This window comes from Neolamprologus brichardi, chromosome 11, assembly GCF_056152115.1.
Source record: "Neolamprologus brichardi isolate AB-2024 chromosome 11, ASM5615211v1, whole genome shotgun sequence".
Classification (NCBI taxonomy): Eukaryota; Metazoa; Chordata; class Actinopteri; order Cichliformes; family Cichlidae; genus Neolamprologus; species Neolamprologus brichardi.
This window is the reverse complement of record NC_142114.1, coordinates 13,626,376-13,653,074: the sequence shown is the minus strand read 5'-3', so window position 1 is coordinate 13,653,074 and position 26,699 is coordinate 13,626,376. Positions and strand designations below refer to the sequence as shown.

The window sequence follows — 26,699 nt, the reverse complement described above, 5'->3', positions numbered from 1 at the left end:
TGCAATTGGATAGCGTCATTCCTAAGCCCCGCCCTTTCTTTAGAATCTCTTCTTTCATTGATACTTCCATGTGCCAATCACTACAATCCACTACTTAAACACATATGACGAAGGGGAAGGGAGGTGGGTGAAGAAAGGCGATAGTAACGCTCAGGATCGGCTAGTGGCAGATTCACGAAAAAGTTTACGCACTTTTATCGACGTAGTTGAAATGCAAAACGGTGGACGTTACTCCGCAAATCACACTCGGGGCCCAATGGAGTCGCTACAGTCAGCTGGGCATCACGTCCTGTTGTGATAAACAAGTAATGAACGGGAAAAACACGCAATTAAATAATGGAAGGAATGCTGTATAAGTGGACCAATTACATAAGTGGTAGGTTAACACTAAAGTCTTTGTGTGCTTTCCGTTGTAGAGCTCGTTTTGAGGCTGCTAGCTAGCATGACAGCGAGTTTGTGACGTTAAAACGGACGAGCTACTGTTAGCTGCCCGCCAGCTTTGGTAGCGTATTGACCACTAGCATTCCTTTCTTTGATAAATTAGCTGTTCAGTGAATTAGAGGTGAGCCGTTACGTCAGTCTTAGCTAGCAGCGCTCGGTCCTGTCCACCACCTGTCGTTATAATCTGACTTCACAACCAAGTAGTTGTTGCTAACATAACTGAAGTCTTGTCAAGTTCACGAAGCTGGGTAACGCTGTATGTTGATGACTTTTCTAATGCTAAAAACTAAGTGCAGTTTACAGTAACGCCACAGCACTGATTCACTTATTTTTCCCATGCGGTTTATAGGTTGGCAGCCTCGCTGGTTTGTGCTTCATGGAGGAACTTTGTCCTACTATGACTCTCAAGAAGATGCCTGGAAAGGGTGCAAGGGCAGCATTAAAATTTCCGTTTGTGAAATCCAAGGTCGGTGTGCTCCACTTTACTCTGTGCACGGTTTAACCAGAGCAAGCATCCTTTGGGTGCAGTACTGACAGGCATGTTCCCTTGCTTGCTGCTGTTTTTTTTTTTTAGTTCATTCCTCCGACTCTACACGAGTTGACCTGACCATACCAGGAGAGCAGTACTTTTACCTCAGAGCCATCAATGCAGCAGAAAGGCAGAAATGGCTGGTGGCGCTGGGAACAGCCAAAGCTTGCCTTACAGACAACCGAACCAAGAGAGAAAAAGGTATTTGGATACTTTACAAGATACTGTTGCAAGTAAAAACAGGGTAAAAGCGTTTAGACCTGGAATAGTACAGATCATACTTACATACAAGTGTTGTAAGGCATTTGTACAACTTCTCAAACTCTGATCTGCTGTCTGTGTGCACAATGAATACAGAGCTTCAGGAGAATACAGAGGCGCTGAAAACTAAGATGTCAGAACTCAGATTGTACTGTGACCTTCTCCTCCAACAAGTAAACAAGATCAAGGAGAATGATGAGCTAGGAGACACGGCAGAGGTAAGGTTAAAGTTTGGATGAGCTGATGAAATGTGATATGCTGCTGTTAGTGTGAAACTGCAGTATAGAGTAGCTAGTTTGCAGTTGCTATGTACGTATTAATAGACAAGAAACAGTTGTCGTATACGTCTTGAATCTTTTGGCTTGGATTTTAGCAGATTTCGTTAGCAATCTACACCCAACATGTATGTTTATGTTTCCTTCTCAGATGGGTCTAGACACTGGGAATATGGTGAAGTCTACATGCACGACTTTCCTTAAGACTCTAGAGGAATGCATGCAGATAGCAAATCGTACTTTCACTACAGATTTGGCAACACAGAGTCCACCAGGAACTCCTCCAGTAGCACCCATCAAACCTCAGAAGGTATACTTCTCTCACCAGCTCTGTGTGGGCAAGCTAGTATAATTGCTCTGGGATTGTTTTCCAAAAATCTAAATATGTGTAGTCATCCAGTGTTTGTCTCTGTTGTGCTGTCTCCACAGATTAAACACAGCCATCATTTAAATCAGAACCTTGAAGAAAAGTAGGTGGCTTCTCTTACTATAATGAATGATTTTATCTCTCATGAAGTGCCACGTAGGTGCTAAATGTAGCACAGAGCAAAGAGATGCTCAAACAAAAATACAGTTTCAAAGGGTTTCTGTTGATATTCTGCCATTGTTGTTGCATTTTGTCAAGGGAATAATTTCTGTCCCAGCTTTTTAGAATTGACAAATTGTCCTGAAACATATTACAGGTGGAAAGATTTGTCCGAAACCTCAGGAGAAACAATTGCACATGACAGCCAGACCCCTGACTCTGGGGCAGAGGGACCAGATGAGCCAGGCAGACCAGAAAACCATTCTTCTCCATCAGGTAGGTCAGGTTGCCAGCCACTCGCTTTTCTTGCTGGGGAAGTTCCTGAACTAAAAACCATTACCGCATTCCACAAAGGAAAGACTACACAGCACTCAAGGGCCCTGGTTGTTGTTTGTGTATTCTATGAACTGAAGTGAATAGATTATTGCCTTTTAGTGAGTACAGTGATGGATGACTTGTTCCATTATTACATTTCCCTTAGCAGTGACAAAGCCTTTACACAAAGGGGCCATTGCTGAGAAATAAGACTAGTCTTTTCATACTTTATTACTTTGATTGGGATATATATAGTAAGTCAGTGTAGATGCAGAGGTTTTTAATGTTTATTTTCTTATATTGTATTTTAATGTAGCATAAAAAATAAATTAAAATATGCAATATAGGCATTTAAAAAGATAGCTGTCTCTTTGTGAGTGCTCGTATTTCTTCATATTGTCATCTCAGCTATACAGCTCTGGCTCTGGTTGCAGCCGCTTCCCCCACCTGCTATTCAAATATTCTGTTTGCAAGCAGCAGCCAATAAGAAGAAAGTTGTCTTACAGGGAGAGATGAGGAACCTAAAATGACTTGAGTTGCTGTACCAACTGTGAATTTGTGATGCTACTGGAGTAGCTTTCTCAGGGTCATAGGTCATGTTTAATAAAAAAATGTGTAGAATGTAGACTGATTTTTGACAGTCTAATTTGCAAAAAGACTCATGCATCGTTGTTTCATGCAGACACTGAAACAGCCAGCAGCTCAGAAGTCCACAAGGATCAAGTTAATCCTAGCTTACCTACTACCCAGACCACCCCTGAGATTGAACACTATGACCAGCCAGCAGAGGGGGATGACGAGAGTGAAGATGATGAACAAAAGCAGATAGGACAAGAGCAGATGGACAAAGTGGACCAAAGTCAGGCGCATGACAACAACAATGGGGACGTGAAGGATTTTCGACTTCAGCACCAAGAAGAGGGCGAAGAAGAAGGCGAGATTCCCAGAAAGTCAACTGAGTCAGAAGACACAGAGCAGGTGGAAACATTCTTCAGCACAATGAGTCACAGGTATGAAAATGCCACTCAGGAAGCTCACATCCCTTAGGACACTTTAGTTACTGTGGGAATTTAACTATACAATTGTCTGTGATATTTCACTGCTGCAGTATTAAACTCATTTAATTTATATGTGTAGTATATTTGTAACTAAGGCTCTGCGCTTGTGCTGTATCTTCTGACTAGAATGCACAGTGACTTAGTTTGTTAATAATAATAGTGCTGCAGTATTGCACAGAATAGTTTAATAACAAGTTTGAAAAAGTCAGTTTTTAAGATCTTACAGTCAAGTGTTTTATATCAGTGTGTTCTCTCTTGATCACATGACACAGAGAGGCCCTCGTCTGATATTTGGGTTTGTAAACCTGTTTTGTTAACTTTTCTTTCTTTTTCAAATACTTTTTTTTTTTTAAGATTCTGAGAGTGTAATCGAACATGTGGCTAGAGTGTGATTTACATCTGTACTGTTTGAGGTGAATGTTATTGTAATGCAGGAATCAAACAAAGGGAAAGATTAGTGAAAACCACAGCTCTGTTAAGTTTTAGATGAAGTAGTCTTGGGTCCTTTTGTCAGAGTTGCATGATGTTTTGTGTGACTTGTCTCTCTGGCTTGGTTTTGAAATGTATGCTCCTCTAATTAGTGTGGATGTTGATTAAGCATCCACAGTATTGTTCTTCTAATCTTTATTATCATGTTTTCTTTCTGTTTGCTTTTGGTCAAATAAAAACTGATATGGGATAGCTTCCCTCTAATATATTCTGCTGTTTGAATCTATTCTACTTCTTGTTTTTTGTTTTTTAGATTTAGTGATATAAGACTGGATGACGACAATGGTATCCCTACACAAGAGTTTTTGGACTCATGCTATGCAATAGTACCTGTATTAGGTAGGCTGGTTACTTTAAGCCTCTCTTCATCTTTATCTGACACCCTGTTCCTAATTCTCATGGTTTCCATTTGCATTTCTTGTAATTTCAGCATTTTTAACTCCGATAAAGAAAAAAAAAAAAACAATCACTTTCATTTGCTGTTTTTTTCCCCCTCTTTTATGTATATGTTCTGTCTTTCATAATCTTTGCAATTAATGAGGTGGCAGCTTTCTATCACAGGTTCTTCATCACACTTTTCCTTCATGCCTCTGTTACTTTCTTTCTGCACATGTATTATCTGTCTTTAGTTGTTCTTTGTAGCCCAAAATAATATCATATGACAAGGTTAATCATAAGAATTAGGTCATGCACATTTTTGTGCTGTGTGCATCCTTTGTTACTCACAGTGTATTACGTCATGATAAAAAGTCGCCATTCACAGAATTACAAAGTGAAGAAGTGCAAGACCTGAGTAACATGGAGCCAAAAACATTGTTTTTTTGTTTTCTTTTATAAAAAGGGTCTGCCTTGTTTGTCAGAGTTATCCCTGTGTTAACAAATACCAAGGCTGAAGTAGGATTATCAGGAATTATCTTTGAACAACAGTTTTCAATTAGCACAAATGTAAGAGGTCGAAGGGAATTTTAGTCTGTATTTCACATGAACTGACATCAGTAAAGTTTACTTACAGTGAGCTGTTTTCTAAAGTTAAAATTACTTATAAGAGAGACACTTGATGCATGTAATGGTTGTCTATAGATAAACACATAAAACATCTCAATAAGCTTAAATTTGTATCTGAACTAACGTGACCTCTTAGCTAAAGCTTATTCCCAGCTTTGTTTGAAAGTTTACAGCCCACAGTGATGGTAACCTATTTTTGTCTGTGTGTATCCTATACTTAATACAGTCCAGTAGGTCTTAGAGTGCACCGTAATAGCTCATTTCAGTGTTATATTTAGTTTAAATCTGAAGGACATCTAAGCAGCCTGTTATTACTTAAAAACATCAAAACATTGTGCACTCAAAATAGGACACAAGTTGAGAATCTGTGCTTCAGAACCAGCAAAAAAAAGTTATCATAGATTCTCTCTTCTCAGACAAACTGGGATCCACAGTGTTTGCACCAGTTAAAATGGATTTTGTTGGAAACATCAAGGTAAGAGCACATGGTTTTAGTTAATCGAAGGAATAACAGTGAAGTTTTCAAAACTGCATTAAAGAGTAAAGTCCAATCAGTCATACAGTTTGTCAATAAAGAGGCATTTATTTCATTCCCCTTTTTTTGTTTAGCTTTAGTGTTCTGTCCATTTCTTGTTAATATTTTTTGTCAACAAGCATATATAACTATATACTGTGTATTAAATATTCATTAATTGCAGTTAGTCGTTGAAAGTCAGAACAAGAATAATGCTTAGTCTACCAGAGTAGAGAGTACTGTGTCACAGTGTCTCGTGTTCTGTTGTAGAAAATTCACCAGAAGCTGAGGTCAGACCCTGAGAGCTTTTCTACACTACAGTCTATTGTGCTGCATGAAGTAGAGACAGATGTTGCCCAGGTGCGCAATTCTGCAACCGAGGCTCTGCTGTGGCTCAGACGAGGGCTGAAGTTCCTCAAGGAGTTTCTGTCAGAAGTCAACGCTGGAGAGCAAGACATCCAGGGAGCACTAAGTAATGCATTTCTGTTTTACAATGCACAGCTTAACATAAGTTCAAACATGTAAAAGTTGAATTGTCATGTTCCTTCTTTTCTTTCACCCAGACAACGCTTATGGGAAGACTCTTCGGCAGTACCACGGATGGGTTGTCCGTGGTGTATTTGCTGTAGGTTTTTTTTTTTTTTTTTACCCAGTCCAGTATTAATACCTTCTGAGGATATTTATTCTTTGTGTGACAAGTACTTGACTTTTTTTCCCCCCACAGTTGGCGCTCAGAGCTTCCCCGTCTTATCAAAGTTTCACAGCTGCTTTAGTGTCAAGAGAAGGTGACGAGCTGAAGAGCGATTTTATCAACGGCATGCACAGGGATCTGGGAGTGTATCTGCCTGCCATGGAGAAGCAGCTGGCCATTCTTGATGCATTATATGAAGAATACAACCTTGAGTCTGATGAGGTGGTGTGAAATAAGAACAAGAGATGCTCACGGTTCAGAGAAGAACAGAGCCCCTCTGAATGGACAGAGTAGTGGCTAACTGCTGGAAGAAAGGTGTACAAAGTAGTGTGAGACTGTCTCGTGTCATTTTGAGACGTTTCAGTAGTTTTTAAACTCTACAGCAGGAGAGGTTTTGCTATGAAGACGGTGTTCATGTGTGTACTTACGACCCGAGAAGGGTTTAACTGAGCAGTACAATTAATTAAGGTTGGTTTGAGGAGATTTAAATTCCAGGTCTTGTTCCAGAGACCGGTGACAGCGAAGGTGTTTCTAATCTTATTATGCAGACTCCAACCGTAATTATTCATGGTGACATTTGTTTCTGGTTGTTGCTGTATTGTGGCTTAAGGCGTACTCTACATGCTTTAAGGTATTTAAGCACAGGGTATTTGGTTCTGGTCAGTTCCTTGTAAAATTGTTTGATTCCCTTTGAATTGATCAGTATGGTCAGTATGAAACTTATCAATGTTGTTTTTTTTCTCCTTGGCTTCAGTGAGATACGATGATGCTTCCAACTAGCACAAAGCACTATTTTTTTTTTTAGCAAAAACTATTCCCAAAATGTGTCTTAAGTATGTGATTGAATTACGTACTAAGCTAACTTTTAGTCAGTTATGTAAATATTTTCCTGTACTTATTATAAAAGCTTAGTAAACATTACTATGTGTATATATTTTTCCCTGGAAATGAATTCAGATTGTGCAGTTTGACAATGGATTTGTTGTGTTTTACATAATGTCATTGTGAGCTGTTGCTCAAAGTTTCCAAGTGGACCAAAAAGGAACTGTCATGTGAATGGCTTTAGCCTCTGCTGCCTACAGTAACTGAAAACAAGAAAGGAAACCGCATAGCTGTTAAAAATATTGACAACTGCTGTTCATGTGGACATCTGCACAAACCTATGCATTTTTACAATGTCTATTTATTATACCATAAGTTATAAAGTTCACATTAATGACATGGATCGTTCTGTCCGACTTTTGTGTGAATGTATGGACATTTGTATTCATAAGGCATGCTTTTTACTGCATGTTTGGTGTATTTAGCAACAGGTGCAAGGCCAAGGGCTTGAAGTGAGTAAATGAGTAATCCTAAAAGTGGTAGTTACAGAACAGTAACCATTTTCAGCTTATCGTCCATGCTATTGTACATACCATTGTTAAGTGTTGTTACCAGATGTACTTAATATTTTATTGATGTCGAATTAGTGGAAATGATCGGTAAGACAGCTCTTCCAGGCTGGGTTAACATTTGACTGCAAATTCACTGAGCCATTTGAAAAAAACAAAACAAAAAAAGCAGGAAAATTATCTTAGGGTTTTAAAAAGAAACTTACCGGATAGTATTTTCAACTTTATTATTGTTATTTTTATTTTAAGAATGCAAACACTAAAAACCCCTGTACAGTAAATAAGTCATTTGCAGTAGGTTTACATCACAGGTGTGCAATAGGCTGATTTCTGATGAGTTTTAATATTAATCCTTAAGATATTCTGTTGTAATATCACAACAAATAATTGTTTTTTCTATGGATGTAAATAAGATGCTATTTGATTTTTTTGCAAAATAAACATAATTAAGTTGCAGTTTGTCTTCTGTTATGCTGAAGTTAAATATGCTACCATATGGTTTACGTACCTAGAGGTAAAGGCTCTTTACTTACTGTGCCAACTATACACTCACTGTCTGCTTTATTAGGTGCACCTGTTAGTGCAGATGACCTGCTGAAGTGACTTGATTTAAGTGACTTTGAGCGTGGCATGGCTGTTTGTACCAGATCAGAAACTGCTGAACTACTATGACTTCCAATGAATTTCCTATTTTGCATGACCATTTCTGAGGTTTACAGGGAATGATCTGAAAAAGGCAAAGACGATAGAAGATTGGAAAAATGTTGCTTGGTCTGATGAGTGCCACTTCTTTTGTGAAATTCACATGGTAGAGTACCTTGAATGTTTATTTTGCATGAAAGCATGCATCTATTCTCCCTTCCAATGGTCATGGCAGGTGGTGGTGTAATGATGTTGGTACACTTTGGGCATGTTAGCACCAACTGAGCGTTGTTTAAACCCCACAGCCTACCTCAGTATTGTTTCTGACCATGTCCATCCCTTTATAACCACAGTGTACCTAACATCTGATGGCTACTTCCAGCAGAATAATGTCCCATGCTACAAAGCTTAAATGAACTCAAACTGGTTTCTTGAACATAACAGTGAGTACACTGTACTCAAACGGCCTTCACAGTCACCAAATCTCAACGCAGTAGAGCATCTTCAGCAACATCAGTTCGTACAGAGCTTGGGAAGAAGGCATTGTCCTTTTCTGTCCTGTCTTCATGCAGTACATTGCAGAAGCTCTCTCAATTGATTTCACTTGCAGACTTTAAAAGACATACAAATGTTTTTATGAAATCATCTCTGGGAACTTGTTCATGTTTTAATATGACTGTGTACGTTATACATATTTAGCTATTTTTTATTGTTGTAATTTTAATATGTTTGTCTGGAGCAGGTCTCTCGGAAGTGAGACACTTGGTCTCAAAGGCTAAATTAAAAAAAATCTTTTGAGGTGTTTGGCATAAAAGGAGATTCTCATCACTGATGTACAGCTTGTAAATCTGCAGCAACTCAGTGATGCTATTATCAATTTTGACCAAAATCTTTTGGTCAAAATTTTGAAGGCAAAATAAATTCCAACCCAGTGTTTTCAATATGTACCTAACACAGTGACTGTTGAGTAAGAAATAGATAGTAAATAGTTTGTCTTAACAACTGTGGTACCAATCTTAAATAATACTTGTGTATATCATTTTCTGTTTCAAATGATCATTTTGCATGTGCATTAATTAGCACCACTCCACCCAGGATACCAGCAGTTCTTGTCTATAGGTCAGGGATTTTCACTTGGCTTAGGTGAAGCAGTTGGGTCTCTGCCAGCTTCCTGTCCTGTGGTTTCCTTTGCATCGCCCCATGTACCACAGCTGTAATGCTACACCAGTCAATATACACTAAAATAACCTTTTAGTGGAAAAAGAGTGTCATTTTTCCATAGGTATCATTTTAATACCTATGTGAGCTGAACATAGACCAAGCTTGCTATAAGTTACACTACATAAATAAGTTAATAAAATGCACGGGATACAGCTCATAAGTTAATTTGACCTTACTTCACAAATGGTAAACTTCACTTGAGGGATTCTTCTGTGACCACAGCTCATCTTTTCATTACAGAGCCAGTAAAATCAGGTCAGCCCTTGAATTTCAGTGACATTTAGTGCCACACTGGGACATTTGTTTGACAAATGTGATTGCCCCGGTCAGGGCACTGCACATGATGGCATAAATACACCAAGGTAAGGTTTTACTCTGGCATCTCGGTAGACAAATTGCCCTGATGTGATTTAGAAGAGGAATACAGCATGCTAATACAGTTATATGGTTTCATCCTGCTTCAAACATCTTGGTTGCAACAGTGGCCGGCTGGTCTGTCCCCAACCTGTATCACTGTGCCTCATCTCCAGGCACAGATTCAGCTCTGAAAGGCTTCATTAAGATGGAATAAAAAGCCGAAAAACCCATTGCCACGTCTGAGAAACAGCAAGAGTTCACTGTGTGGTCTGCTTTGCATTTAGACTAACGCAGCACTCAGCAAACGGCTGACTGCTGCGATACTTTTTTTCCCCCTCTAATCCCCTGATAGATGTCCCCCTTACTTTTTTGTCTGAGTGTTGTATCCTAAGAAAACATCAATAGCCTCTCCATTAATGCCAGTTAGGTTTGGGTTTTTTTGTGTGTGTGCTTTTTCCAATAACAGCAGACATGACAAACCGCTAACCAAGGTTTAAGTTTAAATAAAGAGAGTGACTTAAATATCACTTTTATTTGATCATTTTTTTTAAAATAGTTCACAACTACTGTAAAAATCATATCAGAGTATTAAAACAAAATGAACTACCCCAGTCACAATGCTTGCTACGCTTCATAAAGCCTTACAGCACGTCACCACATGCACGTTTCAGCATTGCTGTACATAGGCAGTCTAAGATAGAACACAGCAGCACAGGCCACAGACACGACACTCAACATAGTTTCCAGAACGGTACTCGAGCTTTGTGCATGGCACAGTTCATAGCTTTAAGGTTTGTCATTCATACAGTGCTTTGCTTCTCTCTGAACAGAGCAAGACTGACAGTTCTTAAGACACCTGCTATGCTGATGAATGCAATGATGATTTACAAAACGGTATTTGACAAAGGTGAAGCATTAGCAGAGTTTCACAAGCATGCGGACACAATATATTAACAGTCTTCATCTTTTGATTGCTTTTGTAGGCTTTATAGACCTGACTACATCTAGGTATGTCTGAGAAAAGGTCTCCCTTGGCACCGCGACTCAAAGAGTAGCTTATGGAAAATGTCAACTTATATCAGCACAGTCATTTTCAGCATTTGTGCCCAACACACAGCAGACTACACCTACACTGTTAAGTTTACTGTTGCTGTATATACTGTAAGACAGAAAGACTGGATAAAGAGGTATCAGAGTATGTACAGTAATGATCAGAAAACAGACTGCGATGTGAGTTCCTCTCCCTCCCCCCTTTAGCAGCTACAGACTAGTCCAGCCCTTCCCGTGTACCGAGAAAATTAAGGACATAACAGTTTCAAGCCTTCGTGTACAGTATATTTAATTTCTCACTGCAGCACAGGAGGGGAAACTGAATCCTGCAGTACTGCGCATTGTTGATGTGTTAAAGCTTTTGCTTGAGTTGCCTCAGTGTACAGTCACTGCCATGTAATTTATAAAGAGCAGTAGAGGATACCTGTAAAAGGTGCTTTGTTTGTTGAGCTACATTACCTGTTAGCTAGTTCCTGAGAAGATTTGGGGATTTATTGAAACCTTGTCCAGACTAAATGTCCCTGTCAGTACAGTACCACCACAAGCTAACAAAGCTGGGTCAACTTCTAGGCTTCTGGAGTAACAGTCTCACTCAAAGATTACAAGTGCATAACTCGCTATATATACAGTATGTAGTGCACTATAACCACCTCTATCTCCATCCCTACCTTTGTATCTCGACGTGGTAGTGAGAGGACACAGTACGAAAGTTGTTTTGACAGTAATAAGTAAACTGATAGGTTACATGCTTTGATAGTGACAGCTGCTGTCGTGGTTTTAGTAATCCCAGATACATGCAAATGGTGTGCACTGTCATTCACACTGCAGTAGAATACCTCGGGCCATCGCTCTGGATGTCCTACTGCTTGTTATTCTCAACAGTAACTGGGTCAAGATTAATATGCCTCTGTTCCAGCTACTGCTTCTCTGCAACATCGTCCACTGGTACGCGATTGAGGCTCTCAACTGTTGCGTTGAAAGGCTGGTTCGGGTCCAGTCGGGCATGTTGAGGAAGCCAGTCCAAATCCTTCTCGTTAAGACAGCGTGCAGTCTTCCTTTGCATTTCCAGTGTGCGGATTTTCACCTTCAAAGACTCAAGCTATAACCTCCGGGGAGATATGTGGCATCTCAGCAGCAATACAGATGAGTTTTATGTATGTTTGTATATTTCTAGGTTTTGTTCTTTCTTTCATAACAGAATCACCGGCAGCCTCCGTGTTTTTGCTTGGAGCATTGTTGTCTTTTCTTTTTTCTTTTCTTTTTTTTTTTTTACATGTTAAGTCCCAAGCAAATAACACACAGAGGAGCCACAGCACTGTCCAGACAACTCCTCAAGTAAAGTACTTGCAGTTTGTTGAGTCAATAGTACAGTATCTTGTGCACTTGAGGTGACCATATGACCTACAAATCATAAGAAAAACGTTTTCAGGTCAAGTTCACACCTACATCTTTTCACACAGTACAAGGTTGTGTACCCAAATGCTGTATGCTTACCCTGGAAGATATGAATTACATGTCTGGTATCCAAAGTCTTTTCCATCACACTCCTCAGCCCCTTCATAGCGGTATCCGTCTCCACAGTAGGCATGTTTACACTCTATGGTAACATGAGACAGCAGGGGCACAGGGGGGTCATGTTATATGTGCACAGCAAAGTACAGCTAATGAACTATAAAAGGACCGGTAACATAGATGCATGACTTACTGACGCAGCCATCGGTGACAACTCTGTTTTTGTCATCACACTCTTCCCCGGTGGAGATATGCACTATGCCGTCCCCACAGTAACCTTCATCATCGGGGGCATTTTCCATGGACTGGTAGGGCGTGATCTGGAATGGAAAGGTCTTTTGCAGAATTTAAAAAATGTGAACATAAAAGGAAAAGGCTGTTTGAAAGTCAATATCTATTTTTTAAGGACACATTGCATTGTTGCTACATGCATTTATACCTGGATTGGCAGCCAGCCATCAATGTCTTTGAAATAGAGAGATCTCTGGTCTTTACGGAATGCAAGAGCGTTATCTGTGCGGAGGCGCTCCAGTTCCTCCTCATTGCTCACCACAAATATCTAAATAAAAGGCAAAATAATAGGGTTCAGTGCATTTTAGCACTTTATGAAATAACATTGAAGTGAATTCCAGCTGGTAACATTTGTCTGCAAGCATTATCTATCTCTCCTGTAAGTGTACTTTAACCTTACTTTTATCTTTCAAGCTTATTTATTTCCAGTTGTGGTCTAAAGTTTAATAGATTTATCACAGGCATGATGTTTTTAATGATATCTTTGAAGTGTTCTTTTTCCGGATTGGAATGATTGTACAAAATATTTTTTAAATTTTTTTGTATTTTGTATTTTCTCTAATCCACTCACAGCCAAAAGTATAAATAAAGGTCAAATATATACTTCTAACTTGATCCCTAACTTCTCGTTAGTTATCATGATTGACCTCAAAAAGGAGTTTCTCTTCGCTGTCTTTGTTTTATAGCAATCATTGGATTGACCAATACTTGGAACAATAGGAGAATCCAAGGAATTCTGTGAAGGTCTTAGAAGGAGACTTTTAGATTTATACAAGTTAGGAAGGTCTCTTTAAGCCATTTTTAAACCACTGCAGATTTTAAGATTATCAGTTCAAATAATTTATTTGGATGTGTCACTGCTTTGTCCAAGAAAGAAACCAAATGTCATCTGCAAAAAAGTTTTATGGTCAGATCAGATAAAGATTGAGCTATTTGGCAAGAATACCAAGACATATGTTTGGAGGAGTAAAGGTGAGGCTTTCAAAACTAAAAATACTGTACAGGCTGTCAAGCATGGTGGTGGTAGCATCATTCTGCAGGGCTGTTTTACTGCCAGTACCGGTAAATTGCACAAAGTGGATGAATTTTTTTTTAGCTCAAATCAAGAGCTGAAACAGCCTTCCTAAAGCCATTAAAGGTCTATGTTGTACAATCACTCCACCCTGGAAAAAGAGGACGGCACTGCCGTCATTTAATGCACTTCCAGAAAGCATTCGTTTGCAAAAGGTCAGTTATTAAAAAGCTACAATTACCATGGCATCGATGCCTATGATGAGCTGATGTAAACTTTTGACCACAACTGTATTTACCCTTTGAAGCTCTTAAGATTTTTAATTTGGTGGATTTTTCAGTGATTTCACAGATGATTCTATATTTGACTGCAAACCCTTCATCTCTCACCGCTGGCACTTTGAGATAATTTCCTGTAGAGGCATAATTTTCAAATGGAGGACTACTCAAAGAGCTGCAGCTACACTTTCCAGGAGGCCCTGGTGGACCGCGCGCACCCTTTGCTCCAACCATGTAGACTCCTGCATATACAGGAAGAGGGGGAGAAAAAAAAAGGAAGGATAAACAAACAGTGGGTCTATATTTAGTCCAAAGTGACAGAATATAGCAGCATTAATGAGTTGTGTACAGCCTACACAAGCTGATATAAATACCACATGTCAGTCTAGCGTCTTTGATTTATCAATCAAGAAGCAAACACAATCAGGATAATTCATACAGGAACTTGATCAAGATAACAAATGTCATCTTGATGATGTGCTGACATAATATTTGTAAAACTGTAGGCTTGCCATCTGTCAATCCATTTTAGCCACATGATGTCATGCTGAGAGAATCCTGTTTCAGCTCGGGGGGATTTGATTTCTCCGGTGCTAAATAAGACTACTGGTGTTACCTCGTACAGAGTTTTAAAGTGGGCTTCCTTTATTCACCGGGCTGTGAGCTTTCCCTTCTCACTTTCAGCACAAGTTTTCACGCGCTCACAACGGAAAAAACACATGACCATCCACAAACTAAATCTCTCCAGCAAACACTTAATTATAACCACAGTTTTCAAGAGTTTTAAATCTACTTTGGGATTTCACCTGTTGCAGGTGGACCAGGAGGGCCGGGGTGGCCTGGAGGTCCCTGTGGGCCCGCTGGTCCTATAGGACCAACGCTTCCTGTGTCTCCTTTCAGTCCCTTAAATTTAAAACAGTGCAGGGTCATTTCCTTACACCACATGTCAAAAAGTACAACTGTCTTGCTATCACTACTGTAAAACAGTGCAACCACATGCCCACAAACTCCTCACCTGCTTGCCTCTCTTCCCCGGTCGGCCAGTGGGTCCTCTGTTTCCTGAGGTTCCAGGTTCTCCTTTTGGACCCATTTCACCCTCAATAACAGAAAATATATATATATCTATATCAGAAAAATTCTGAATTCAAATACATGAATTTAATTGGTTAGCTGGTTAACATTCTAAGGCAGAACCCTTACTGGCTTGAATGAGGATTACTCACTTTTTGTCCAAGCATTCCTGGGAAACCCATTGCACCCTGCGAGTGAGGAAGAGTACGTAACATGAATTCAGAATTCTTACAAAGTGTATGTACAATTTTCCTGATACACTCTCCCCACCTTGTCTCCTTTCATCCCATTCTCGCCACGGTCACCTCGGGAACCCTGACAGAGCAGATTACATTCATTTAGTTTACTGTCAAAGTAGTTAATCAATAAATCCTACGGTATTTACAGCTGAATGGTGCCACTTACCTTTTCCCCTTTATACCCAGGTAAGCCCTAGGATTAAAGATTTAAAACAAGCATGAAACACGATGAAACAAAACTCACTAAAGATCACTAAAGAGCATATATGTAAAAGTTTACCCTCGGCCCAATTGGTCCTCTGGATCCAGGCAAACCCATCAGCCCCGGGTCACCTTTCTCCCCCTGACACAAAGGTAAACATGAATGACCTGGATGAGCTTTTGTCTTTAAGATAAGAAATGTCATATGCGGACATTGAACGTTAAAGATTCTTTTATTACGTTTACAGTAAAGCGTTCACCAAAGGAAAGGCTGTTTGCATGTTACATAACTGGTAATCCAGGGTTTTATTTTATTTGACTGCAAATCAGACTTGTGTAATAAACCATTCTGGTTCTTATTGGTCTCATATATTGACATATTTTATAGGATCTACATTATGACTTACTCACTTTGGCCCCACTTGGTCCTGACCACCCTGTTGGTCCTCTTTTCCCAGGAAGTCCAGGAGGGCCTGTCCGACCCTGACAGGAGACATAACTGTTTCTTAAGTTAATGAAATCAGAGCCTTTTATGCCTGTTTGAACATATATATATATATATATATATATATATATATATATATATAGATATATATAGATATATAGATATATAGATATATAGATATATATAGATATATATATATATCTGAATGAATTATTTGCTGCATTAGCTGACGGCCAGCTAACTACAGCATTTTTCAGACGCTGCTGCACATGTAGGGGGAGAATGGCTTTAACGAGCCTTGTCACTTTGCTCTCTTTAATTAAATGATGGGCTGTATATAGAACAGGAGTCTGTGCTTGTGGGAAATAAAATGATTAATAACCTGGCTGAAACACTAAGCTAAATTGCTCTGCGGTGCTGCAAAGCTGCTCAGTCAGGCCGCTTGCAAAGTGAAGCTCCCCCATTGGACAGCTTTGATTCATTTAGGAGGACGCTACTCTTCTACCTGTGCTCATCACATAGTGTGTCCTGAGCTTTCAATAAAGCTTTACGTTAGGAGAAGGAGGACCGTCTGACAGGCTAGCCTGATGCGGAATGTTGATAGGGAAGCAATATGCTCCGCTTCGGTGAGAGAAACAGACTGAGAGCATGTAAAGTCCCTCAGCCACAAAAACAGCCTGTCTCAGCAGCCCTGCACCCATTTGCCTCCTGTCAGTGTGTCTGTTCTGCCTCCTGTCAAGGTTGTATATCCTCACAATTTCGGGATGTACACAAGCAGGCACTGGCAGCACTGTGACTTACAGCGAGCGAGCAGGCGGAGGCATTGTATCTCATTTTTTGAGTAAATCCACTTAGCAAAGAACATGGAGTGATTAATGGAGACTCTCACCTTTTGACCAGGTCTTCCTATTTCTCCCTGACAACAGGATGTGGAGGAGGGGACAAGGACGGCAGTCATTTAATGCACTTCCAGAAAGCATTTGTGTGCAAAAGGTCAGTTGCACTTTAGCTTATTAGAATAATAAGCAGATAGTCTAGTTTTATCTAATTTCAATAAGTACACTCCTTACCTTTTCTCCTTTAGGCCCTGCTATCCCAGGTAATCCAGGGGGACCCTAATGAACATAAAAAGAAAACATTAGATTTGTGCTATACGCTCCTAAATCACAGAGATATCCATCTAAATTCATTTTATTGTCCACAGCATCCCACTACAGAGCTGTTCTGTTTCTGGAAGCCGCAGTTTCAATTAGCTAAAGGCTGAGTGGCCACTATTGATTTAAAAGCTGCCTTGTGGGCCTCCTTTGATAAAGAGAAATGCTGCTGCGGTTCGGCCTCTGATGAGCAACCGCAGCAAAAGCTTTAACAATCATTTGGTAAATCTGCTTTCACTTATGAAATGCTGGAACACAGTGGAGAACAGTGGAGCAGGTTGGGTTATGAGGACCTTTTGAACCAAAAGGTCTTTGTATCTTTCAATCACTAGAGAACACAAACACCTGGACACAAGCATGTTTTGGTGAGCCCTGGAATTTACGCGACCCAGTACTCGTTTCCAAGCAGACAGCTCTTCAGATAGTTTCTGAGAATGATGTGTGGGACACTGGCAGCCGGTGGAAAAAGGCTATTTGTGTCTCAGCTAAAAGTGGAGCGTTAATGGGTTGCTGTGTTGCATGGGCCAGAGAAATCCCCATCTCCTGCTATACAGGAACTATCAAGTTGGAGAAGACATGCGGTTAATATGTAGTTGGGGTACTAATTTTTAACACCTTAAAACTACGTAGACTCCAACATGAAACAGAGACTGGTGATGAATCCTGTTACATTATGAGAGATTTATTGGAAGAGTCCAATAACAGTGGCACGGTTCCAGATACAAAAGGATAGCCATGATGTTTTAGGAATAGCCTGGTTTCCCACCTGAGGTCCTGGGGGGCCAGGAGGCCCCGGAGGGCCTGCTGGGCAAGAAGAAACTTTATTGTTATTGTCCACATCAGACTCGTGACCACCACGGGAATTTTCATCACTCTGTAAAATATAAATAAAGATGCAATTCTATGACTTCTTCGGTCTTGACAACATTTGCAACAGCAGGTTTGATGATATTCATTCAGTTGTTGACATAAATTCGAGGGACTCTTGACCAGGGGTCAAAAGGCTCTAAGAAATGTGGTGTTTTTGGATATAAATCAAGGACATGTCAACAGTTAGAGATTCACTATAGAAAGTCACATGACTTTGACTCACATGAGGGTAGAGGCGCCAAAGTGAAGGGGGTGGAGGAAACAGCGGTGGTGGAGGCGGACTCACTAAACAGCATGGGTTGAACCTCTTCTGCTGATCCGGGGATCTGAGAGCTGCGCAAGGTGGGCATGCAGTACCACAAATTAAACAGGGTATCAAAGGTATATGAAGCCAGGAAGTTTTTTTTGTGTGTTGTTTTAACTTCTGCACCCGCGCTAATGAATGTGAGATGAGAAAAACTTCATTTACGACAAATTAAGGTGGGACTGATTAAAAATTAGACAAACTGAAGCAATTACAGCATGCTGGAGCAGCACAAGCAACAGAGAAACAGGTGCAAACTATCAAATCATGACACCCATCCAGCAGAATTCCTAGCACTGGACGGACATGAAGCCCATGTGCCTCTCACTGAAGAGCCGGAGCTGTTCTTGCTATTTATAGAGGCCTTTCCAACCTACCTCATGGACAACAAGAAAATAAAAACAACGGTATTATCATGAGTGCCACGTGAATCTCAAATTGAGACTTTCAGAATCCATGCTTTTGCAGCTCAAATCCACCAGCTCCTGTGCATGCACAGTACTGTACAGTACAGTATACAGTATTCAAGCTCAGGATTAAAACGCTCTTACCTGCTGGGAATGAATCAAAGTTGTCCAGAAAAGAAGGCTGAGCCAGGCCATAACAAAACCACAATGGCAGATACAGTCCAAGTGTTAGAAGAGTCATGCTGCTCCGGATAGTTGCCTGACTTTATTTCTGATCCACAGCAGCTCTCACGCTGTCTTTTTCCACTCCCTCTCTTCTCACTGTCCTCTCTCTCTGCCCCCCTCCCTCTGCGTTCACTCTGCTGTGTCTCCTTTACGCCCTCAGAAGAGGGTACGCTGACCAATACCCATTAAATCTTTCCTCTGCATCAGTGTGCACTAAAATTACAGGAGACAGCCTGCCAGCTGCTCCTGGTGCCAATATTAGATCTCTACTACTGCAGTGGGGGGGCTTTTGTTATTGTCTCTCTTCAGGGAAAGTTGTGAGACTCCCTGTGTGCTTTTCTGCAAGACATGCTGAGAGCATTCTGAATGAAGATGTCAATATGTTACAACTTTCTTAGATGTATCAGTCTACAGTCTAATTATGTTTAGATTAATGTGTTTTTTTGTGATGAAGTACACTGTGCATCGAGTTATTTAGTACGCACTATACTGCTGTGGCAAGTCTTTTACACAATGTCAAGTGTCTGCATTTCCAAAGGACATAGAAAAACAGACTCCATTACTTCTCAGCAGCACTTTAACCTCCACATATGTGGACATCACATTTTGGGTTATTTAGACTAAAATACTCAATTTTGCTCTACATGGGCCTGATATCCACTTACAAGGACATTATACTGCTACTGCTCTATCAAAATTTTAAATGAATATCCTCATATGTGGCTCTTATTTTTCTTAAAAACAAAAATAAGGTAAAAAAAAAAAATCTGGTAATTCTTTGTTTTTACATTCATCGGGCCCCAATGTGACCAAATATCAAAGAGAAATTAAAAATGCATGCTGGGGAAGAGTTCAGGTCCTAGGAGGTTAAGATAAATTATGCTTTTTTCTTTATATAAATTACAAAAGCAATCATGTCAAGCTTGCAACTTAACAGATACAAAACCAATGCAATTTTCTACCAAGTTATTTTAGCTTGCATTGCTTTTTTGTTGCGCATTTTTCAGACAAGTTGTGGAAAAGGATACAAAACCTATGGAAATTAGAAAAATCCTGTTGATTTCATCTAAAGTTTCCCCATTATTGACAAATCTCTACATTCAACAGTAAACATTAGCTGGTTCATTTGCAAAAAGAAAGAAAAGTTTGTCAAATGCATTTATTTTTCTCCTTTTCTCCAGATTTTGGTCTTTTCAGACACTTTTCTTCCCTTTACATTTAATTGTATTACATTTCATTAATGTAGGCAACAGGGCAACTCACAGTTGCAGTCCAGATTAAGAGAGGGAAAAATGACTTAAAGAAACAGCATGCACTCTGTGTGAAATGTTTTATTGTAGTCATATTTTTCATATTATTCACAGTATAGTAATAGCAAAATATTAGATGAATTAATGGAAACAACCAGAAAAACAAAAGCAGTTTGATATTTTCCAGGAGAAAACCGTCACTGCTGTTCTGAAACGCTCTGGAAATCTACAGGTTGGAACGTGTGAGCCAAGGAAACTCCTGCAAACAGACAACACAGTGTTTATATTAGTCTTTAAATGAAAGAGCTATACGGTGTAGTAAGATCTAGATGAATATCGTACTGTAATGGAGATCTAAGCAGTAAAACAGAGGTTTTTCCAGGTAATAAAAATGAACTAAAAGTTTTCTTCAAATTTTCAAAACTAAATCTTGTCAGCTTCAAGTCTGACAGGAATGAATTAAAGTTGGGTGTCGAAAGGTAAAGGCGCGACACTAAAAGTCAGGGACAAGTCTTTCTGCTGGCACAGCCGTGGAGCTTAGCGCTGTGGATACATTACTCAATACAACCTTCAACTGTGTCTGCAAAAGGTTGCGTGGATACGTTCAACATAAACACGGAGGGCCATGCTTTCTAATTATGGGAGCCCTGAAATAGAAAGGTCAGGTTGGTGTTAGGTGGAGGGATTGTGAGTGGAATACAACAGTTCTGGTGCACCTGGAGCAGGAGGATTACGGCTAAGCGAGGCATGTCGGTAACATAGCCCTCAAAGGATGAGGAAGAGTCAAGTAAACATGAAGCTGTTTATTGTATGCAAAGCAGAAACCAAAGAAACACTGGATTAAATCAGGCTTGGCTTTACTGCTGTGTCTGCCGGTGTCACTCAGTCTCTTTATGCCTTCTGTGGTGCACCAGGATCAAATACCAAAAACATTCTGTGATCTGATTTGCGGCCTTTTGTCATATAGTACCGTTTATAGTCTGCAAGGACACAGGGCTGCAAGGGTGTAAAACATGCTATGAGATGAGATTTCTGATATGAGTGATAGATGTCAAGTCTTTATTCCAGACTGTGTTAACATGTTCGGACCGCCTTAGACCCTCCATGTTTCTCCAGTGTACGGCAAATGCTCCACAGTGCAGAAGTCCAGATATTTGATAGAGCCACAGAGATGCTCTGACTATGGTAGGAGTTGTTATTACAACCGTGACCACAAGGTGGAGCATTATTTTTCTAGAGTTGCCTGTGCATGTAGAGAATTTTACTCCAGGTGCACCTGGGAGACGCTCACCCTCAAGTCTGTCTGGCAGGCAAGACGTGGTTAATGTTGTTGCATACTTTATAAACATGCAGACTCTATAAACATGTGTTCCTAACAGTTGTAGTTACCTGCTGCTTCCTGTCTGAGGAAGGGTCAATGAGCACATTGATAAGACTTGGTCTCTCCCAGTCACTCAGGCTAAGCTGTAAGGCACTGCGCAGCTCCTCCACCGTCCTCACCAGCAACCCTCGACCTCCGAACGCCTTCATCACCTCATCATAGCAAGCGTCAGGTAGAAGGGACACGGGAGGGGCCCTACAGTGTGACGATGTAAGACAACTTTTGCTATGTCATAGCATAAGACATCAATAAAAACTATCAGTGAATTCACTTTATGATAATTTTCTCAAAAGTATCTCACTCACACAGAGGTCAGCTCTCCCATTTGTTTCATTGCTTTCCATGTTTCAGAATCTACTCCGCTGTAAATGCCGTTATTATTGACCACAATAACAACCACGGGTAGGCTATACCTGATTTACAAAACACAAAGAGAAGAATGTGAAGTCAATAGACGGTTAAACTGCAAATACTGAATAGAAACACTGGAATCAATTCACCTGCACATGGTCTCAACCTCCATACCAGAAAACCCAAAGGCACTGTCTCCCTCCACACAGACGACCCTTCGGCCGGTGTTCTGACTCGCCTCCACAGCAGCTGCTGCGATAGCAAACCCGAGGCCAACTCCCATTGTTCCAAAGGTGCCTGCATCCAGTCTGAACATCATCAAGATTAGTTTACAGCAATCTAATAGATATACATGAACTCACAGTTTAGTCTAAATGGATTTGTTAGCATAAAAAAAACACAACAACAAAAAAGTCAGTGCGATTGACTGGCTTACCTGTGTCGAGGTAGGTAGTTATTTAACATGGTGCGTCCGATGTCCATTGTGTTTGCACCCTCGCTGACAATGATGCAGTCATGTGGCAGCAGCTGGGAGATGTGATGAAACACTGTGTAGTAGTTCAAGGGCACTGTAGACTGTAGAGCAAGTGCCTATTGGCAAGAAACACAAAAAACAGAGACAACATCTAAATGGATTAAATATATAATTTAATGTCATCGGCAGGCTGATGCAGTGTAACCATGCACAGAACAACAATGTAAGCTTTCCATTGGTGGTCCAAATTCTAAGGAAGGATTAGAAGAACTTTGGTGAAACCCACCTTTGATATTTTTGCATTAGCAGCAATCTTGCTCTTTAACGTGCTCCACCACTCAGCGTTAGAGGGGTATTTCCAACCATCTCTACGGACACACATTAGCAGCTGAAGAAAAAAACAAAACACTGCTATTACAGTTGAATGTTACTGTACTCGTGTCACTGATATAGAGAATATAGTCAAGCTAAAAATACAGCACAAGACGTTTCAAAGAAATCATCTGGCCCTTACCTGGTCTTAAAATTTGGTAGATGCAACCTCAGAGGAAGAACAACCCCATGACATTTAACACAATGTAATCGTAATGAAATGCAAAAGCAGTCTTGTGAATGTCCTCACTGTTTCCATAGGAACTGAGAGAGAACGTAGAAGCCAGGTGCTGCTAATCAAATGCATTTGATTAACTGATCATCAGCAAGTGGTCGTGTGTGAACACAATGCCGAGGAGGAAAGACAACAACACCAATCTTAGCAAATGTTGCTGTCCATTAATCTGGGAATGATTATAAGGCCATTTGCAAACAATTTCAAGTCCATCATCGTACTGTGAGGAAAATTATTCACAAGTGGAAATCTTATTAACAAATTCACCCGAAGGTCAGACCATGCAGCGCTCACAGAAACTGCAAAAAACCCAAGAAGTACATCTCAGGCCTCAATTAACATATATTAACAATTCAAACTCCTCTGTATATGAAATATGCTTTGTTTTTGCCATGACTGTATATTTGTGAAAGGGATCCATTTTGCTTTTTACAGACATATTTTTGTCGCATATTTCAGTCTGAAAATTCAGTGAGAGGAGCAAAGAAAATATAAAAACAAACAAAAAACTCTGAACAAAAGTGTTCAGACCTCAGTGTCGTGCATGTCAGGCTTAAAAACCAATGATTATAGAAGCCATTAAGAGCTGCACAAGTACAACCAGATCTTATGCTATAGTGAATTATCTATGAGAGAAAAACATAGTTCTACACAGGTTCTTACCATTAGCGCAAATGTTGATGAAACAGGTTTGCTTTTGATTCCTAAATTAACGTTATGAGAAAGACATCAAAGAGAAAGATGAGCCAATGGGCTGAGTTGCTGAAAATGTACCTGAGTGGCAACAGCACTGATATCTCCAAGGAGAGCAACAGCTGGCCTCACATTATTGCCCATCTCCTCAGCACAAAGTTCAACCTGCAAACAGATCACAGTGGGGTTATATCATTACAGCTTTTGCAGCACCAGATTTGGCAAAACTAACTCTCTCATGACAAGGCAAAAGATTAATCTTTTAATGCTGATTTTTCTCAAACCATAAACTCGGTCATTTACATACCTGAATGATCTTAACATTAGGGTTAAATCTAGGCGGAAGACCAAAATGGAGCATCCAATTTAGCCTGGCTCCAAACAGAAGTATGACATCAGCCTGGAGAAGAGCTCTGGGTAACAAGGGAAAAAAATACATAGAAAAAACAAACAGCGGAAGAGGTCAAACCATGGATTCTCATTAAACAAGACTAAAAATTTTCGATCCTGACTAGTTAGAAGATGCAGAATTTAGGAGCCAGATAGATAACCATGACACAAATGTTTGTTTGCCATCTAAACATGTACTGTCAACTATTCTTGGCCTGGTGGTCCAATCAGCTGAATAAATGAGGTAGAAGCATTGAGATGTCAGACAGAAGGGGTCAAAACTTCATGCCACTTCTCCCTTAGGCAGAAAGTTTTTCGATCCTGTAATGCATATAGAAGGTGAATTTTGTCTTCTAGCTAAAAACACATTCAAAACAGGAGCACATCCGTCTGTCTGGATGTTAGACTGTTTTCTTTTTTGAAAAATCTGACCATCGCTTTTAAAAAATAAGTACTTTTATAAGTGTATTATTATACACTTACCTAACACTTCATTAGGTACACCAGTTCAACTGCACATTAATATCTAACCAGCCAATCAGTTGGCAGCAGCTCAATACATCAATACAATCACCAAAATTGTAAAAATGTTGCCCGGTCTGATGAGTCTGGATTTCTGCTGCAACATTCAGATGGCAGGGTCAGATTTTGGCACACACAGCACAAAGGCATCGATCCATCCGGCCTTGTTTCAACTGTTAATATCAACTGAGCTAATATATAATAACTAATATCAATTGATTAAACCCCAAAGCCTGCATGGGTATTGCTGAGCATGTCTATGCCTTCTACTTCAGGAAGATTAAAACACACCAAAGTTACAGTTCTGCTAGACTACTCTATTAAAGAGAGCTCTACAGATTGTTACAACTTTGTCTGGTTACTACCAGGTGTGATTGTGCAGTGTGAGGCATACCTTGAGCGTGCAGCAGCTACACAGTTGGCATGGTCATCAGGAAGAACCCCTTTTCCCATCGGGGTGGGCAGGAAGGGAAGGCCACTCATTTCAATAAACTCCCTCAGCACAGTCTCTGCTCTGCCGTAGGCTGCTCCTATTGGGGGAAAAACACAGGTTGGTTAGGCTTAGTTAATTTGAAAAGAGGTGGCAATTGCTTCTTTTGTTTCAGTTACCTTTGCCGATGATGACCAAGGGTGTCTTGGCTGCTTTTAAGACAGATATGGCTTCTGTGACTGAACCCTGGTCAGCCAAACTCACTGGTGGAGGCGGACAGCAGGACACCTCTCTGAGCGAGAGACACACTTCTCTGAGAGTCTGTACACCTGATGTTTAAGAAGTGACACTGTGCATAAAAATGTTTTTTTTTTTTTTTTTTAAATCCAAGAATGACAACAAACCTAACTTTGCTCCTCTCCACTTTAGCATTAACCATGTCGCCTGCAATATCCACATAACAAGCACCTGGACGCCCATAGATGCTTGTGCGGACTGCCTGTGACCAACCAAATACCAGAAAACTTTACACAGACGTGATAAAAATAATCATCATCATCGTCCAGATCTGTTTGATACATTAAAAGAACAAAAGAACAAAACAGACAGTGTGAGAGCATTGTTATACAACCTTCTCTATCACTGAGGGGATGGCTTCTAGACTGCTGGGTCTCGCTGAAAACTTGCTGTACAGGCGGCATGCTTCCACCTGGCAACATGGAGAAACAGAATCAGCATAGAGAAGCGGTGTCAGGCAGAAATCCACATCGAGACACGTGTTACCTGAGGAAACTCCTGAAAGGCTCCTGCAGTTTCCTGATTTCGATCCGAAGACCCTCCGATAACAACCACCGGCCTGTGCAAAGCCAGCATCACTTCATAAACACCTTGTAAGTTGTACAGTACACAGCAGTGGTTATGGAGTCATACCAGCAGTTCATGTTGGCATTGGCCATTCCACCCAGGGCATGGATGAGCCCAGGTCCAGAAACCACAAGACAGGCCCCTGGTCTGGATTCAGATAACCACAGGAAACAGCAACATGTGAATAACAGTGCTGGGCACCAGCTGTTCACCTTATTCGGTACAGAATTAGATTTTACCTCCCAGTAATGTATCCGACGGCAGACGCTGCATAGCACGCCTGTTATGCGACAGAAATTATTTGATGTCAGCATGGCAGTGCAATGCTTTTGTTAGGGATTACAAAGGTTGTACAAAACAGCGAGTTACCGCTTGCTCGTTGCGCATTCCTACGTATCTGATTCCTGCAGCCTGAGCAGCCATGGCCACTTCGATTATCGGAACTCCAACTATCCCAAACATGTAGTCCACTTTCTGCAGGGAGATTGGTTGAACGTTGGATCGAACAAGTTTTGTAAAAAAGTAGCATTATTAATAAGAGTGGGAAATGCACTTATGAAAAGTTTAGTGATCCTGACCGCACCGCACTTGGACTTTGACACATTGCTCAACAGTTACATCTGAGCAAAGACACAAACAGGGAGAATATTTCTGTTGGAGTGCTACATGTTTGCAGACGACGTCATTCCTACCTGAGCCTTTAGAGACTCAGCGATGAGCTGAGCTCCTGTCACTTCGTCCATGACCGTGAGGAGACAGCAGGCAGCGCAATGTCAAACCGCACTGTCACAAACCATAAGGTGAGGCTGGACTGCAACTTGAGCAAGTTTGCATCAGAGCCCTTGAGCAAAGGTCTCTGCTTGGTTTGTTTTTGGACCTGCATCCGCCCCCTTACTTCCACTTCCGAGTTACGAGCCAATCACGGGAGCCAATGCGTGTGACCTCACGTCCTACCGAGAAGT

At 40.5% G+C, this 26,699-nt stretch overlaps 3 protein-coding genes across 3 annotated transcripts; 1 reads left to right on the top strand and 2 right to left on the bottom strand.

The window, feature by feature from the left end:
• Positions 1-107: 107 nt before the first annotated feature.
• Positions 108-7,924, top strand: plekha8 (pleckstrin homology domain containing A8). Its single transcript, XM_006801414.3, has 13 exons — positions 108-376; positions 791-907; positions 1,016-1,171; positions 1,328-1,449; positions 1,658-1,816; positions 1,936-1,976; positions 2,190-2,308; positions 3,030-3,357; positions 4,148-4,233; positions 5,316-5,374; positions 5,684-5,885; positions 5,977-6,038; positions 6,138-7,924. The coding sequence occupies exons 1-13, from the start codon at positions 337-339 to the stop codon at positions 6,333-6,335; spliced, it is 1,689 nt and encodes a 562-aa protein (XP_006801477.1). The 5' UTR covers positions 108-336; the 3' UTR covers positions 6,336-7,924.
• A 2,316-nt stretch (positions 7,925-10,240) lies between these two features.
• colq (collagen-like tail subunit (single strand of homotrimer) of asymmetric acetylcholinesterase) lies at positions 10,241-18,882 on the bottom strand. Its single transcript, XM_006801415.3, has 17 exons — positions 18,694-18,882; positions 18,062-18,171; positions 17,735-17,842; positions 16,885-16,929; positions 16,704-16,730; positions 15,781-15,852; positions 15,449-15,511; positions 15,335-15,361; positions 15,200-15,244; positions 15,082-15,117; positions 14,874-14,954; positions 14,665-14,761; positions 13,970-14,100; positions 12,717-12,836; positions 12,471-12,612; positions 12,260-12,362; positions 10,241-12,166 (listed from the first exon to the last, which is right to left on the bottom strand). Exons 1-17 carry the CDS (start codon positions 18,788-18,790, stop codon positions 12,097-12,099), a joined length of 1,374 nt encoding a protein of 457 aa, XP_006801478.1. The 5' UTR covers positions 18,791-18,882; the 3' UTR covers positions 10,241-12,096.
• A 1,207-nt stretch (positions 18,883-20,089) lies between these two features.
• Positions 20,090-26,623, bottom strand: hacl1 (2-hydroxyacyl-CoA lyase 1). Its single transcript, XM_006801417.3, has 17 exons — positions 26,430-26,623; positions 26,107-26,211; positions 25,977-26,017; positions 25,804-25,884; positions 25,657-25,729; positions 25,505-25,582; positions 25,278-25,372; positions 25,053-25,165; positions 24,838-24,973; positions 23,839-23,944; positions 23,613-23,696; positions 22,518-22,619; positions 22,193-22,347; positions 21,906-22,064; positions 21,711-21,818; positions 21,414-21,600; positions 20,090-20,283 (listed from the first exon to the last, which is right to left on the bottom strand). Exons 1-17 carry the CDS (start codon positions 26,478-26,480, stop codon positions 20,251-20,253), a joined length of 1,707 nt encoding a protein of 568 aa, XP_006801480.2. The 5' UTR covers positions 26,481-26,623; the 3' UTR covers positions 20,090-20,250.
• Between the last annotated feature and the right edge of the window lie 76 nt (positions 26,624-26,699).